At 36.4% G+C, this 17816-nt stretch overlaps 3 protein-coding genes across 7 annotated transcripts in view; 2 read left to right on the plus strand and 1 right to left on the minus strand.

Annotated features, from left to right (window-relative positions):
• Positions 1–707: 707 nt before the first annotated feature.
• Positions 708–9369, plus strand: LOC131787012 (uncharacterized). Of its 5 annotated transcripts, XM_066162720.1 has the most exons (10): positions 708–768; positions 1705–1798; positions 4583–4652; positions 5032–5602; positions 6132–6226; positions 6671–6830; positions 7077–7140; positions 8005–8285; positions 8683–8854; positions 8972–9369. In XM_066162720.1, the coding sequence occupies exons 4-10, from the start codon at positions 5060–5062 to the stop codon at positions 9157–9159; spliced, it is 1503 nt and encodes a 500-aa protein (XP_066018817.1). In that variant the 5' UTR covers positions 708–768; positions 1705–1798; positions 4583–4652; positions 5032–5059; the 3' UTR covers positions 9160–9369. The 5 variants fall into 5 exon arrangements, with proteins under 5 accessions (XP_066018817.1, XP_066018820.1, XP_066018819.1 ...); XM_066162722.1 differs by lacking the exons at positions 708–768; positions 1705–1798 and adding an exon at positions 2388–2710; XM_066162719.1 differs by lacking the exons at positions 708–768; positions 1705–1798 and adding an exon at positions 2916–3222.
• A 740-nt stretch (positions 9370–10109) lies between these two features.
• Positions 10110–15048, minus strand: LOC131787014 (histamine H2 receptor-like). The gene is made up of 2 exons (XM_059104087.2): positions 14943–15048; positions 10110–12517 (listed from the first exon to the last, which is right to left on the minus strand). Exon 2 carries the CDS (start codon positions 12378–12380, stop codon positions 11349–11351), a length of 1032 nt encoding a protein of 343 aa, XP_058960070.1. The 5' UTR covers positions 12381–12517; positions 14943–15048; the 3' UTR covers positions 10110–11348.
• Positions 15049–15276: 228 nt separating this feature from the next.
• The window catches only part of LOC131787004 (uncharacterized), an 18381-nt gene continuing 15841 nt past the window's right edge, over positions 15277–17816 (plus strand). The window contains exon 1 of the mRNA XM_059104074.2: positions 15277–15411. The gene's annotated coding sequence lies outside the window, so the exon portion shown is untranslated. The remainder of the gene's footprint in view (positions 15412–17816) is intronic.

Raw genomic sequence — 17816 nt, forward strand, 5'->3', positions numbered from 1 at the left:
CCGCTTACTTAGAAATTCAAATCAGTGCTATGTATTTCGATCAGTTCATAACATTAAACCTCAGCGTCAACTTAAGAAGAAAGACCTTGCAAATATGACACATGCCTTTCAGTTTGTGTTTATATGATGTGACAAACAAAGCGTCGAATTATCTTTCATAAATCCTTTCCTATCGAGTGAAATAATATACCCCAATAAGTCATTGGCAACTCTTCTGAACGGTGCTCGAGAATAAAAATGCATAAAAATTGATTGCTTGAAAGAAAAATGTTTTGGTATACGACAGTGAGTGAAACTAGTAATTGACAACAAGTTAATTACTTTTTGTGCTCTGGGAGCTACGCATCACGTAGTCCAGTTTCATAGAAATTTAAACCATTTATCAGTAGAGTCGTGTTGTGATGTTTTGAAATCATATACTCCAATAAGTCATTGGCAACTCCCCTGAACCGGGCGCCAGAAAAAAAAATGCATAAAAATTTACTGCTCCAAAGAAAAATGTTTTGGTAAACGACAGTGAGTGGAATTAGTAATCGACAACAAGTTAATTACTTTTTGTGCTCTGGGAGCTACGCATCTGCTTTCAGAACTTCGAAGAAGCAGGTTGCCAATTAAATCACGTTTGAGACCTCACATGTTTATTGATTAATGAGAAGAAAGTTAAAAGGAAGTCAATTGAATTTTAATGACCGGCTGCAGTAGCAGCGCACAGACCTTCAGACAGCAAGCACAACCAGTTAACCCAACAAGAAAGAGAAAGAATTGCAGGTATGTCTAATTTTATAAATTGACGTTGATCATGAGTTTCTGACAACAACTATGCTTTTCGCATGAAGATATATCGTATCGTTGCACCTATTTCTGGGAATTTTTAAACATAGATTGATTTTAAAACTAATAAACGGAGACCTTGGATACTTTCTCCTCATGAGTGTAGATAGGTCGTCGCTTAGAAGTCTGCGAGTGCCCATATACCTTCAAAACAAAGTAAATCTGAAGTTTTCTAGATAAGTTTTCGCTCTCGTATAACTGTGAACTATCGTGTGGTTCATTTTTACAGTTCTAGAAAGGCGTTCAGGTTTGTATTAAGACAACGATTTACAATTGTAGAGAGAAGTTTAAAACTGATAACGATTGCAGAAACGTTATCTCGTGAAAACTTTGAACTGAAAAGTGCGTTACAAGGACAGGCGTTTCAGGATGAAGTCCTGTAAGTTTAGAACTCCTTGCTTCACAAGTGTCTAGTTTCCTTTACGCTAAACGATGTTACATGCAGGCCAACAGTTAAATAGACTAAACAAAACGTTGGATCAGGTCTTAAAAGCGGAATCAAGAAGCTTATACCTTTCCCTTTCGCAAGGTCAAACCGTGTTCACAACGATTGGGACGGTATAGCTATCACTGTTTACGATTTCAATTTTGGTGTAAATTGACTGATAACACTTTCGAAAGAAGAGCGCTGTACAATATATCCAATACATTAATGAGGTACATTATCGTTTTTCGTCAAAGTACCGAAACCAATGTTAATGCATGGTATACACATTTTTTACATCATCATAAGTGACGTTGATTATTGAGATGCGTGCATTCTTATCGGTCGAGCACGGAACTGAAAGAAGAATAATTAACTAGAATTGTTTTTAGCGAGTATTTGTCAGGTATTTTAATCTTTCTCATCTTATTTTTTTTGTTCGCCGCTAGCGGGGAGTTTGATTCAAGGAAAAAGATAAAGCCGGCTGATCTTTCCTCCTCGACTCGCTAACTGTCTGATGAACTAAATCGAGAATCCTACATGGTATGAATGTATCGATTTAAGCTATAAATGAAGTTTGCTTAAAGAAATTCTGCATTTTAATGAGCTGTAATGGTTATGATGTTTTGCATCATTGGGTGCATAAATAGTAAACGTGTACACTCCTTGTATTCTCTCTTGGAGTTAAGAAATAAGGGGTGTTGATTTTTACAAATTTTGACTGTTGGTGCTTATACACCGTCCCTATAGTGTAGACGAATCTTATTGGGTTGCCAGTTGCTAAATTGCAGTTTATTACGAATGCATCTTGCCAAACAATTATCATATTTAGAACAGGTAAATGAAATTTATTTAATTTCCCATTGAAAAAAGACGGAGATAGAAATCACTTCGAAGGAGGCTGAACTCGCTTTGCGAAAATGAAAACATAGGACAAATACACGAAGTGCTTTTGAAGTGGTTTGAACGAGATAGATTCTTACCTACCGGCCATCTTTAAGGTAAAAGAATAAGTACATAGCAAGCCGGCTTTTTCATTGCCATACCTTTTGCATGCACATTTAATCGCTACTATACTAAGTTACTCGAAAAAAAAGGAACTCTCGCTGCGATTTTTCTTATTCTGGCGATATCGCTGTGCATTTACAAAAAGGCTTCAGCGGTTTAGTCTTAAAAGTTGATCATCTTTTTAAATCTGAAATTGCCCTATGTGCTGTCACATATTATGTGACAGCACAGAACTTTTTCATATTATCCTTGTGTCGAAGCCATATGAGACCCATCAACCCCCAGGGCTGGACATTAAAAGGAGTTCGAGGGCCATTATGTAAACATTTATAACATAATTAGAAAGTGCTCGGTTCTGACAAAAACAAAACGATTTTGAAAAGTTATGTGCAAACCAGTTGTAATGAATTCGGATTGACCCTCTGTTAACAGTCCTGGGATTTCGAGGTAAGCTTTCTAGATATTTTGTAATTTTTGTGATTTTTTAATGTTATATTTAACGAGACAAAATACAAGCGTCATATTTCAATAAACAATTCTCGACGGAATATCGTAGTTATTTTCATGCGAACGTTTCACTGAATTTGGTAAAATTTAAAGCTTCCAAACAAGATATTTTAATTAAATATTCCAATATAGGCAAGCTGACAACCCCCCGCTGTTTCAAAAACCGATTATGGAAATAGTTAATTGGTCAAAATGCACTGAAATTATTCCTCTAATACCCTTCAAAAATTGAGAAAAAGATTCGTGTGCTCAGCAAAAAGTAATTTTACATGTCGGCAATCTTCGCAGGCTTTTAACAATACAATAGAATCTTCTTATAAATAAGGCTCAATGTTTCACTTGAGACCAATCACCCCAAAGAGCACACTGTAACCATGAATGAGCAAGAGCAAAGAAGAATTTGCTGCTATGCAATAAGCACTAAAATCTGTGTCGAGGACTTCATCATAAAGGTGATATTTCATTGTTATAAGTAGAGACCGAGCACCTTATCGAAAATACAAAGAATAATTATGGTCAAAGTTAGGTACATTAATGAAGAATCATTATGTAAACATATCTTCTTTTAGCATAAATTATCTCAAAACATCAATTTTTTTTTAAGGAACGAAGAATGGATCATAAAAAAAATATGATAATATTTACAGTGTTTCTCTCAAGTTATTCGTGTTCAATTCCATCACAACATGATAATAACTCGAATTCGCCTGAATAAGTGTCTTGTAGCTTTCTCCCGTCGAGTATGAGTCAAAATTGTCCATAATCACCTAAAATTCCCTTGAAGTGTCTCCCTGTGCCATCCGTAGATAGTGATTTTCTTTTTAAATTACTGCAAGTAGCTTTAATTGTGCATTTTTCTTTTAGAGCACTGTAGTAATACAATCTTAATTATTCTTGTTTATAATAGTTTCATGTACATGTGAAACGATGTGCTGCAAGTTAGTTATTCAAAACAGTAAGCCGTGTTTTTGGGGAAAAAAAAGCGCTTTGTCAATTTACCAGTGATGCTCGAAAACATGACGTGGGAGTTGAGTTTAAGGATAATAATAATAAAAAAAAGTACCTTTGAGGTACCGAAGAACTTAAATTATTTATTTGCAGCAACCGGCTTGATTCTTGATATTTGAGGGCTTATCGGCAGTTTTTTTTTTTGCCCAAGCCTCACTGCATTCGAGGGCCGCATCTTTTCAGCAAGTCCCAGACATGCTGCAGATCTCTAATAGGAATTGGACGAGCCAAACAGGTGGAGGTCGGATATAATAATGTGACAAAACCCATGCTTTAGATCTACTGTTTTGTTGCGTCGCTTAAACCTAAATTTGGGACTTCAAAGGTCTGTTGTTTGATTTTAAGCTTGAGAATGTCTGAGCGCGCGTTTCGTTCTTTGGAAAAGGTAACTGGTTAAAACTTTGGTGAAAAATTTTAACTGGTAACTGGTTAAAACTTTGGTGAAAAATTTTTAAAAATTATTTTATCTTTTGTCTAGTTCAAGAGGGAAGAAAGTGAATACCACTTTATAGCTTCATCAATTCCATGATCGATCCAAGAGGCGAATTCACATTAATGCTTTGCGTGCAACTGACATGTTTGTTATCCATTATCTCCCGCATCAATAATATATTTTTGTTTTACACTGTTTTGATAAAATTGTATATACTCATGATTCTGGTGTTTTTTTTTTTCTCTTATGAAAAGTTCAACTGAAAAAATTAGCATATACAGAATCTCGAGAGAGCAGAATTTTAGAAAAATTAACCTTTTAAAAGTTTTCACTTTATTTGTCCTAACCTTTTGTTTTCCATATTATTTTAGCGACGGAGGATCGTCGCGGGAAACCATTCACGCGGACTCCTACTTTTGATATTACCGACAGTTATTAAAGGTACGTTCGTAGTTAAATTTAGCTTTGAATTAAACACAATTGAAAGCCATCGAACAGTGTTTGTGTAGGTGTTAAGTCACTTTGTTTGCAGACGTTCTTTAATTAACATTCGAACGAGTCGATGTGACAACAAGGTTTAAAACGAATTTCGCGGAAATGAAACTTGGATAACCTGATAAAATTGGCTAGCACCTAATTGAGGACGAGGAACTTGGCTTGCTTTTTTTCGATTGATTAAGAAAAAGAAGAAAGAGAATAGTTGTCAATCTCAATTTGTTCTTTCTACTGTACCTTGATGGATCAAAACTCGACGGCAGGAGCTGTAGAAGCTGGAAAATAAGATAATTTTATCATTGCTTTATTTTCCTTTTCTCTCTAGTTTGTTTTTAAGAGGTCTGGATTAAAACATGACAAGTGTTCCTCGAATTGTGAGCATTTTCTCCATATTTATTATGGCCATGACAACTTACATTCTGGCAGACAGTGAATGCCCGGATGACAGTAACACAACGCCCCGTGACTCAGCAGGATGCCCGATTGGAGACATAACGGTTACAATGTTCCTTTCTCCTCCGTACCTTCTGGAGAAAGACGGAAGCGACAACGGAACTCAGGGATATCCTTATGGCATTGTTTTCGACTACATTGTCGATACTTTTTCTGGATGCTGCCATGGGAAGACGAAATTCGTCCCGACAAATGACGATATATTGAAATCTGACATAATCTTTCCTGTCAGTGAGAGCGATGAAACCAATCTAACTTTCTCAGGTGTTTCTTATACCTTCTATGATATCGTCAAGGTGGATGGTTTTGTGCTCATTGGCCTCATTGATCAGTACAACGCCAAAGCAAGAGGCTTGGTGTTGAGGTCTTTGTACGACTCTTGGCCAATTTTTGCGTTAACCTTTCTCCTCACTGGAATTGCCGGAATTTTCATCTGGGCGCTGGTAAGCTGACTCGTGACTTTTTACCTCTAACCACAGTAAACATTGGTTTATGTCTCGGTTGGGAACGTATTGATCCCCTTATATGGAAAGCCTCATCATAACCGACCACCCATTCTGCCATTCTGGTTGAACAGTCTTTCTGGTGGGGTGAGGTTGCTGCAAAGGACACGTGGCTTCAGTTTCGGTCCAAATTTTAACGTAAAGCTAGCAATTAGGACGCATACATTTTTTGTAGCAACTCGATGGTAGTTAAACTGAGAACCAAGTTTATCAAAAAGGTCAAAGTGTCCCGCATAACACCACACATAGCTCTTTCATAACCACTTTTACTCAACAAATGGCATGCGGTCTGAGGTTCAATTGCCACTCGGTTATACTGACTGCTAACTGCTACCATTGATGTCGAAATTAACATTCAGACAACAAGTATTTCAGCTTTGCACTCACTTATGCTGAGATATAGCTAGTAAATTTAAATACCCTCTTGGGTTATCAATAGGCGAGATTTGTCTCCATGCTTACTTTCCAGGAATACTACGTGAAAAACGAAGAATTTTCTTTGTCCTTTACAAGAGGTTCTTATGATGGATTTTGGTGGGCTTTCATCAGCATGACAACTGTTGGGTAGGAAATACCAAATAACCAATTATCTAGCCCTATTAGTATGTAAGGTAGCCATGTCTTTTGTAACAGAAGAGTAAAGGGGCTTTTTGTTGCACTCGTCAGACTTGTACCCAGTGATTTTGGTGCGCACACTCACGCGCCTCAAGGCTCCATTTCAGTTTAGGTACATTCTAAAATCATATGGAAAACGAGTCCATGATTAATAATTGATAATTTGAACTTGGGAAATACAGCTGGAATATGATAAGCACTTACAATTTGATTAAGGTAGATAAACCGCTATTGAACGAATTTTGAAAAAGCCTACTTTGTTAACTTTAGCCCTTCGAGAAAAAATTTGTTTCTAAAGAAACCAATCGACTCACTTTTCCATTTATCTGAGTCATGTTGAAATTTTTATCGACGAATGACTGATAACAAGGATAACATCGTTCATTTTCCAAGATACGGAGACAAAAGTCCAAGATCGTTTTTTGGTCGTTTGTTTGGTGTGTTCTGGATTCTCATTGGCTTAGTCGTAATCACCATGTTTACCGCTACTGTGACGTCAGCTCTCACTCACAGCTCCTCGCCGGACTTTATCAATGCACTGGAGGGGTTAAAGGTAAGCGGTGTTGAACAGTTACTTGTAATTTCTAGAAAGATTGAAATGAACCGGTGGAAAAACCCGTTAGGACATTTCACTTGAATTTATGATATTTGCAACTTCTGTTATCAGTACAGACCGATCTTGCATGCACATTCTCTTTTCTTGACGATTTTAAAATACGACGATTTACTGGTATAGCAAGTGATTTCAATGAGCTTTTAATTAAAATATCATACCAGTCTGGTTGTTTTTTCTCTTTAGGTGGCCGTGCTTAATGGCAGTTTTGCTGAGGCCGAGGCAACCTACCTGGGAGCAATATCCAGTCGTGAGTATGGGTGCAGTTCCTGTGATTTTCACCATTTCATGTAATTGTCATGGGGTCAATTCACAGATATGCGCCCATCATGTATATATATTTTTAAGATTGCTGTATTTTAGGATTTTTCATAATCGCATGGCATACAAAATCCAAACTTAACATTGGTATAAGGTAGAATAAATCCACACAACTTGAATTTGGCGAAAGATGTGTTTTCGTCTTGGCTTAAGCATGGGACAAAAATTCGCCACTTTCAGTTACATCATCATTGTACATAAGAATTCCTATCCAAGCAGTATGCAGGAAGTTAGTCACCACGGACCTAGTTAAACGGCAAAGTCTGCCATGTCTACCAAATCTGCTAGTTTCGATTCCTACAAGGAGCACTCTTAGTTCTTTTTCTCCCAGTATGCCTGTGTTATTCACTGAATAATACCCTCTTTCAAAAAATGCCATACTTCTTATGACGCTTTTGACATTGCTACTCCTGGTATTACGCTGGAAGTATGTCCCATATAACTTTCAAAAGGGCCTGGCTCATTGTGGATTCTTTGTGGCTCAGTGGTAGAGCATAATAGAGCGGAAACCAAAGGTCTCAGTTTCGATTCCTCGTGAAGGACTCAGAATTTCGTCTTTTTCCCACGCTCGTGAAAAGACGGACATACGTCTTTTGATATTTCTATACTGAGTTCAAAATTTACCTTCGTTCTCATTCTGTTAGCATAGAATTTAATGTTGAATTTATCACAAGATCCCCTAAAATGCATTTAACAACGCGACCTTCAAAAAAAAACACAGCTTTCCCTGATTAAAACGCGGATCGTAGCAATTTTCCTCTGATATTTCACTTAATCACGCATTGCCTTTCAGCGTACCCTGAATTTGAAGACATGCATGCTGCTATGGTTAGAGAAGAGGTAGAGGGCTTGTTCATGGAGAGACTCCAAGCTTACTACTTTTACAAAGATAAAAACGTCTACGATGGTGACAATTTGCGAGTGTTTCACACAGTCCCTTCAAAAATTTCGCACAAGATGGCCTTCAAACAAAACACAACATGCCAGTTAATTGAGAAGAACTACTGTTTCAAACGTCGCTTGGAGAATCCTTTAATCAGTTCGTACGTTAGGGATTATACAACACCGTTAAAGGTATTGGGTCATGTCACTTGCTTTTCTTAATCTTTTTACTCCTGATATTTCATTGGTAACTCTCCTTGTAGTCTGCCATACAATTTTTACGATATTAGTTCAGATAATTCGGCATCGAATCAAATAATGATCTCCTGATTGACATTTTTCCTTGTTCCAATCACTAGTCTGCTTCGAGCTTTATTTTAAAAAAAGTGGTTAGTAGAAATTCTGTTTTGGTCACTGATGGTCATGCCTTTGACGAAGAATTAGAAAGTTCTCCCCGCGGACAACGCTTGTCTGTAGAACATTGTTAGAAAACCATGGCTGTAGGTGGCGAGATCTGGTTGGATTATAGGACAGATTAAATTTTAGTCACTCACTATTTTCTTCAATGTCCACCTATTGTGTCTTTCAGGCTTTTAACCCATCGGTGGATACAGTTGGTCTTTTGTCAGGCAATTCAAAAGGAACAAGTACTTTGTTACTCAGCCTGATGGGTGTGTTCTTCGGTTTGTGTGTTCTCGGCGTCTCGGTAGAGTTGTTCTTATGGAAATCTGCAAGGCGGTGCACTAAGCCTGTTCCCTTTCGTAAGTATATCAGAAGTTCCATCTTGGTATCCTGGGCGTTTCTTAATTAATGTAATGGTGGCCGAAAAAAAAATCATTGCATTTGCTGACTTTGTATTTCTGCTTCATTCTTCTTAGAGACTAAACGTGAAAGAACGCCGTCTGATGTAAATTCATTTCACCTGAATACGGTTTTATTGCAACTTAGAGGCTTCGAGGAGAATCTGGAAAAGCTTTCCAACCAAATACAGACAATGAAAGAAAATCTGACAGGTGCAACAAGGAAGACGACCCAAGAAAACGTGAAGCTTACGGAATTCAACTAATTATTACTTCAGTGTAGTCAAGGCTCGATTATCCTGACTGGTGGGGACTGGGCTAAGCATTCCGGAAAATATGAATATTAATGATCCAAAAATAAGTCTACTTAAGTCTGCCGGTCGCGTGATTCATGCTATGATATTTAAACCCTGACCTAAATAAAGGAAGTATTGTTTACCACTGGATTTTATAAAAAAAAATCTTACACCTGACGCAAAAAGAAACTCATGACATGCGTAGCAGTCAATAAAATAAAAAGTTAATTTTATTTCATTTTTATCGATCGACGAAAGGTTAACTGTCGATATACTGCCATCCCATCATGCAAGGCCGACCGAAGTAGCAATACCCCCAGCTGTTCCATGTTACGAAAAGTTATGTGAACGACTTTGGATACATGAAAATCATATATTTGAACTGTGGTTAATAAATGAAGACTAGAGTGATCTTCGCTGTAATAATAAACACTACTTTAGTAGTAGTGAAAATGAAGTCTGAAGTCTGGCTGACCTTTTCAGATTTATCTTCATGACTGTTTAATTAGTTTTCATTACGGCGAAGATCACTCGGATCTTTTAAAAGCGATATACCTCACAGAAATTATGGGTGACGATTAAAGACTTTTATGGACTTGAAAAATAACAAAAATCATAATAAACATGAACAGGTTTCTATTTTAGATACTAATGCCAATTGAGCATATATCCTAAAGCTGAAAAAGTTCTCGCAAATAAAGTAATTGGTCCTGGTGTTTGTAAAATACATTCAGTTGACTCTGCTAGGAATAATTGTTGTAAATAAGTATGGCTTGAAGACATTTGATTGGTTTATATGAAGCCTTCTGATAAAATTATGGAAATTAAGTAGTAAACGATAACGATATGATTATCACCATACGTCATTTGACATAAACAGCTTACATGGTTAAACATTTGAAAAAGTTACAATTTCGTGAAAGTAAGATCATTTTTAGGTTCATACAATTTGAATTAAAGGAATGAAAAGTTAAAAAAAAAATTCTAAACAGTTTAAAGATGTGTTTTATGTGATCTTATTTACTTTGTTAAATATTTCATAATCAATTTACCGCCCTGGTGGAATTGTAGAAGAATTGTGGTATTGAATGACGTGCCGAATCTCATCCACTATTCTCTTCGTAGTTCCAAGGACATGCTTCCAAGATAAAGTAGCGTAATAAGTGTGGTAAGCATCTGAAATTTTTAACATTTTATATTTTAATAATGTACATGAAAAAATTACTCAGTTCTGATTGGTTAACATAAATGCAGTTTTAAGGTAATTCAGAGCAGAAGAGGGTTAATTTAGTGCAAAGAAAGTAATTAATCAGACATTCTGATTAGTCAATAATCAAAGAAACTCACAGACAGCCAATCAAATGCGAGTCTTAGACGTCGCAACAAAATTTGAAAATTTGAAAAATTGCGAGCGAAACAATGGTCAGCGTTTTAGGTAGGTTTTCTTTCGCCACCGCGGCTGAAAAAAAGCTCAAACAACGAAAACATTGTAAAAGGTACTGCTTTTTGGTTGTCGGTTTGGAGAGAGTGGTGTTTAGGGAAGGGAATTGCCAAGGAAATCGAAAATTGCGCATCGATCCAGCTTAACACTTTGCTCGAGCGATCCAACGCCGAAATTAAAAACAAACATGGTTAAACATCGAGAACGACGATTTCATTTCATCGAAACTGATTCGGACACAGACTCAACAATTCCTTGAACTGTTTACTCGGACTTTGAACTTTTTTTGCGCCTTAAAGAGGTGAAGATATCATTGTATATTATTGTTTTGATGGTACACGGTTGTTTTGACCGAGCACACAATGTCAAAATTGCACGAGAAATCATGTGATTACCTAAACAAATTCCGGTAAATGGTTTGAACCCGGGGGTAGCATGTAATAGTGTAGTTTGATCGTCCGGGTGAGTGTAGTCCTGAGAAGGACTGTTGTCGGTAGTGGTGACTGACGTTTCGACAACCTGAGCGGAAGTCATCAGTCCGAGTCAAGGATACAAATTCCAATATACAGATCGTTGTTATGGAAAATAGGAAGTAACATTAGACGTCCCACCGGGTCAGCTGGCAAGCCAGTTTCTTTCCATCCTTGAAAAAACTGTCTCATCTTTCCTTAACAACTCAACCAGGACAAACAAGAGAATTGGCCATCACAACAAATATTCAATATCCGGTAGCGATCATCTCATGCTCTGTCTCTCTGTCTCTTGTGACAGCTTCTCGGCTTCTATAACACAGTAATGCATCTTTTACTGCTTTCCTGTATTTGGGATGTCTCCATGCGTAAATATAAGCATCTAGGGCAACCTTAAAGAACATGATCACGTCGCTCACACGAAGAGCAATGCTGATCTTGAGCAGAAAGTCCCACGACATAGGCTTGGTATAGAGGTAAATGTAAAATGAGACGATGTGTGGAAAGGAACACAAAAGTAGCAGGGCAGATAACATGAGCGCCACAACCGTTAGTTGCTTCTGATGTTTTGCTTCGTTCTTACTGCCTTGTGCCCCTTCTGAGCACTGATGCATGGATCGACTCAAAGAACTTCGCTCGCGGAACGCCTTAGACCTTTGGGAAAACCTTCGGAATGATCTGTACAGGAAAATGTGCGCCACAGTCAGTAGGACGCCAACAACAGTTGGGTGAAGGTGAAGATTTATCCTCAAATAGGTATCTGTTGGGATTTTCGTATACTGCAAGGAGCTGAAGATGGCGAAATAGACAAAATGACAACACACTGCAACAAGAACCCGCCTCTTGGTGAATAGCACCTTGTATCTATGAGGGAAGGTGATGGCAATGTATTGGGTTGTAGTTAAAGCCAGGACCAGAAAAAAAGAAGAGCTTAGCATTATAACGGACAGGAATGCGCTTGTAGTGAACAGGTATTCAAATTGCTTGCCTGGACGGAACGTTTGGTAGAAATGGCAAGCGAAGTAGTAGACGGCGAAGAGAGGCTCAACAATCAGACCTGTCACGAGGTCAACAAGTGCCAAACTTATAATAAAGTAAGTGACTGGTGTCCGAAAGGATTTAAAAGGATCTCTGTAGATTGCCATCAAGAGGAGAGTATTGCTAACCACTGTGATAGGGGAGAAGAGTGAGAGAAGGAAAGCTGACACGTATAGTGTGGTGAGATAGGGCTTGTAGTCCAGGTCTTCCAGCGATGAATTGGCTACCGTGATATTTGCCATTTATTTTCAACAGTGTCTGTTTTCAGTTTCAATCCTCGTTATGTATGGAGTAAAGATTATCAGTCACAGATCTAGCGTCATCAAATTCTGGTTGCCCAAATATTTGAATGCTTGTCTCACATCAATGCGTGACCAACCTGATAAAAAACAAATAATAATAATATAGACAAAAAAACAAAGAATGTATAATGACTGAAGAATCCTAATATACATTTTTCTTGCCGGTTGGAATTGAAATATTCCATTGACACATAATGATCCCTAGCTGTGGTTTGCTGTTCTCAGGCAAAAAGCAAACGCTGGGCCATAGTCATCAGTGGGCTTACAGACTATTGCTAATCAGTTATATATTTATAAAAATACCTTTTCTGTCTTGGCTCTCTTGGCAATGAAAATTGCAAATTTGAAAGCCACTCTCATAATTTATGAAAAGTCAAACATCATCTGATTTACTTCCAGAGGGTCATATTTACTTCACGATTTTAGTCAAAGCTTGGTGTTACCGATTACAAAAGAAATCCGATTCTCTATCAAGGATATGTTTGGAGAACTCAGAACGATTTGTAGCTTAAATATGAAATTATCGTCATAAACATATTTCCTCTACAGGTCTGTCGTCAACCGGCCTCCTTATACTATGGCTCTCTGTATTTCCGCACACCTGCACTGAGTGGTAGGAAAAGCGCACGTGTCACTTCCAGTGAAGTAATTGAATAGCTCGAATGATTGAGATAATATAAAGCTGATGTAATTAGTTTCAAACGTAAATGTATTTCATTTAAATTATTTGATAAGAGTAGAAGCATCAAGAAAATAAAAACACTAGAATCATTGAAGAAGAAACAAAAAAATTCAGACGGTAAAAATAAGTAAATGAATGCACATTTCATAGTGCGATATGATTTTCTTAGATTTAGCCAGTAAAATTCCCAGGATTGATTTTAGCAAAAGATACAAAATTTCCAATTTGACCTTGGAGATAGCTCAATGCACAGAACAAAATATATACAAATACAAACTACAAAGGAATGGACAAAAACGAAAGATGGTTCCATCTATAGAGCTTAGAGATGCACACCATGGCCGGATTGGTCAAGTAGAAAAAAACCTCTTTTGTGGAGAGATAGATACATGTAGTAATGGTTTAACTTAAGTAAGGGCTTTACGAGAGAAGTTCAGTCGTGACTTTTAGCCGTAAATTAAATGCAACGACTTATTAAAAAGAAAAATTATCGAAAATAAAAAAAATTAACAAACTGATCAATTGCAGATAAAAAGAGGCCTAGCAATACTATGATACCCTTTTTAAAAGTATCCTAATAATCTTGGAAGTCTAACGCGTCTGAGTTGAACTTAGAATCCACTTTCGTTATATCTTGTTAAAACATATATTCATGACAAGAATTTCCCGTTGTGCAGTTTTCGTGCAGTAGGTAAATTATTAGGCGTCCTATTAAAATGTCAGAAAGTTTGCCAACGGAAAGTGATACTGATAATCGTTTCTGTTTTCTCAGGTTTAATTTACTCAGTTAACATCATGCAAATCTTTGACAAATGTTGATAATATTGATTTTAAGATAAGCACGCAACCCTGAAACGTGCAAACGAAAGCATGGTGCATCCGCTGCCGATTTTTATTTTTCTTTTTACTTTTTTTTCTTTGCACTAATTTATGTGTGTTTAATTATTGCAACCGGGCAAAAGTTGTACCTTAAAGTTAAAAGATTTCTCTTTAAATGACAGAAACAAGGTACTAATACAGGGCGTGATCACAGCACGCGCATATATTATGACGTTGCAGATGTGGGAAAGGCAGTGGGGTTAATTACAAAATGATGAAACGGCTAAAAGTCGTAATATTATAGATTTGATTTTCAAAACAAAGTTTTATCCTACAGAAACACTCCATGGCAAATATTGCATAAACTCCCAAAAAACTAAAACTTAGATTTAGCGAAGATCTTGCGGAATTAAAAGTAGCATGGCTTACTACACATATATAGTATCTTAGGTTTTTCATGAGTCATCTAATGATTCTGCGAATACCACAAAAATATTGAAAACTAGAGCTACACTACTTCTTTTGTCTTCCTTCTAATAAAATGCAAAATCAATCATGATTTAAGGAAACACCTTGGCAAGTTATTGTTAATGATCGTAAAACAAATATTAATCCAATCTACTTTCGGTTAACAGTGACTTATGCCACGAACTAAAAACGAAAGTATCACCTGTTGTATAAAAAAATAACCTTTGAATCTCCACTTTTATGGTAAATGTACGATGTAGTAATTCCTACTCCAATCATGCTCGATCCTAGCCATTTATTTTTTTTGAAGTAAAAAGGAGGGTATTAATTAAAAAGCATAGTTGATCGAAAATCTTGTCCACATACAATAGGAGCGAAAGAAGAATTTCAAAAAGAAGAATTTCAAAAAGAAGGAATATCCATTGTCAAATGACAGTAGATACATAAAAAACACCATGTGTTGATCGCTTCAGTTCTTAAGGAAGACGGTAATTGAGATTTCCAATCACTTTTGTGCTTTTTAAAAGCCTTACCTTTCCTCGAGCCAATTTTGAGCCAATGACTGATGTGATTTTCAATATGAATGATTCCAAATTCGATTTCCCTAAGTTCTTTAAAGCCTGATGCAGTTTGAATTGTCAACACCTTGGGAGAAATTAATCAAAATAAGTTCAAAAATTCAGTTCCGCCAGCCTTCAGAGAAGAGGAAATAAAAAGAGTAATTGACTGTAATAATGTATTCTAAATTAATTAAGTTTGCCTTTAATGTGATCTCTACTTATCAAATGATCTTTTCTTAAAAATGGACTTCCGCCTTTTAATGTCCAAAGTAAAACATCTTCTTGCTCTTTTTTTGCTAGTGAAAGGATTGGTTAGAAATGTTTGTAGATTTTCACTTCTGATATCACCGAAAAATAACAATTAGATCCGTCGATGTGCCTACGGGAAAGAATCAAAGTAAAGAGTATGCCGAAACCTTTCCTTGGTGTGCAACAATATTGAGTAAGTCATACTTGTGAATTGGTCAAGTTGGTAAATAAGCTTTTTTGACCGTGATTGTTTTGAGGAGCAAAGCATTTTCTCAGTTACTAATAACAGCAAAAATTTGCCGAGTAAATATAAAGTGTAAATTTGTGAGGTTTAGCAAACAAGATAGGAATATATGAATTAACCTTCTAGCTGTCGTTTATTATAATTTCTAACCTACGTGCTCGCCTAGTCATAAATTAAATAAATAGCTTGCGAGTGTACTGAGGTCGACCTGAAGATGGTTTTTAGTTTGATCGAAAATTTAAAACTTGAGGATTTATTATATCCAATAAATACTTTAAAGGTTCTTCTTAAAGATTATAATTCCTCTGCTTTTTAAAAAGAGGAAATTGATCGGATTCAGAATTGTTCGGTTGTACTTTTTTCCCCCGATAGAATAGTTTTTATTAATGTTGACAATTAGACCATAGTTTTTGCTATGGCAAGACAGAATATATCTTGTAAATATGGTATACTAAGACAATAAGTTTTCTCTACAGAGATTAGAAATTCCAAAACATTTCAAACGTTTGAGTGATTTTCCACTAACAAGAGGAGCAAAACTACATTTGTGTAGTGCACTTATGTCATCGTATGAGGTTTGCTTCTGACCTCACATTTAAGTGCTCTGTTGCTTGAATATTGAATGTTTTCTTATAGTTAAGTGCTCATACGAAATTCAGAACCAGACAATATGCTCTATATTGATCAGTTAGTGAAGAGGATGGAATTTACTAAACCAAGATATATATGTTCGAAAGTAGTTAAATGATGTTTTTTTTTTCTTTTCTCAAATCCGAACCTCCATGTTTTTTAGACTTGGGGATGATCACAACTAAGAATTTTTGTATTTTTCTTTCTCACAAAGTAATCACAAAAAGGTAGCTTTTCAGTGAATCACAATGAAGCCGAACACTCAAAAGTCATACAGAATGGGATGCGGGTACCTATATGTCTTTCATTTCTTTTGAAAACAAGTCTACACATCTTAAAACAGATTGAAGTGTCTCAATAGATGAGATTCTATTATGATACTTACATTGCAGTCCACAGCCACTATAGATAACGTCTGAGATCTCTTTGTTTTACAAGAGGCTTCGAATTAAATCTGAAAACTGACTCAGAGGAGTGTTTCTCGATAGCTTATTATAGTTGCAGGGCTTTCTTAAGGATGCTAATCTACGTTGCTGGCTTCTAAATAATTTCTTTTGAAATATCAACTGACTGAGGTTATTTATTCTACCACCAAGATTGAGAGAGGAATTCGGTTAAAAATGTAATTATCAGGAGAAAGAGATCATAATTCTAAAAATTAAGCTTGGTTATTAAGGTCTTTGATTTACCCCTGACGTTGCGTGTGATAATTGGCAGAAGTCTGAGAAGAAATAGATTTCAATAACATTTATGTTCCCCCCTGTTTTGGAAAAATTATACTACGAACTTCAACAAAGGAATATACACACTGAATAAAGTATTGGAAATTGTGGTAAATTACTCCAAATTAGCAAAAGGAAAAGAAATAAAGGAATTTAATATTTTTTTCATTACAATGATGCGTAATGTTCACAAAGCAAAGTTTCTGACTCCCAGATCGGTTTTGTCACTCATGTTTGTTTGTTTATTTGTATGTAATTAATTATTTAATCACAAAAAGAGATTTAAAACGTGAAGATGTGCCTAAGTTTTTTTGTTTGAGTCTGTATCCAATATATATATATATATATAACTAACTGCAGACAGTACTGTTTCGGCCTTCTAGGCCTCATCAGTGCAGTGCTGATGCTAGGATGGAGGTAAGACCATATAGCCACCCCAAGTGATCTCACATATGTGGGATCATCTAAGCCATGCCAGAGCGCTCAAACTAGAAAAACTAGTGAGCATGCATAATGCCAGCAGCAATGACTCATCCTAGTAGAGTGCTCAATTTGGACATGAAAGCAAAGCTTTGTATGCCAAAGAGCTATATCTAACTGCAGACAGTACTGTATATATATATATATATATATATATTACCTTGTCCGTATTAAGACAAAGAAAAAGGCCAAAAAATTGCGTTTTATATTTTTTTGAGACCTCAGGGATTTGTCTAAGCTGTTGACAACTTTTAAGTATCAACATGTTTGGAATTTGCATATCAAGGACCTCATAGCTTTTGCAGGTCGGGGTATGAATGAGAAAATATATTGAAATATATGACACCTAACATATAGTTTTCATAGGCAAATCCTTAAGATTTCAAGGTCAAGATTGTTTTCATACTCTACTAATACAAAACTTGAGACAATTGAAAACTTTGTATCGCTAATGCGCTCCGGGTCAATACCAACAATTTCGTAAGGCTTTTAATTAGTTTACTCCACAGGGGTCTTAGAGGG

The sequence above is a fragment of the Pocillopora verrucosa genome, chromosome 2 (genome assembly GCF_036669915.1).
Source record: "Pocillopora verrucosa isolate sample1 chromosome 2, ASM3666991v2, whole genome shotgun sequence".
Taxonomy (NCBI): domain Eukaryota; kingdom Metazoa; phylum Cnidaria; class Anthozoa; order Scleractinia; family Pocilloporidae; genus Pocillopora; species Pocillopora verrucosa.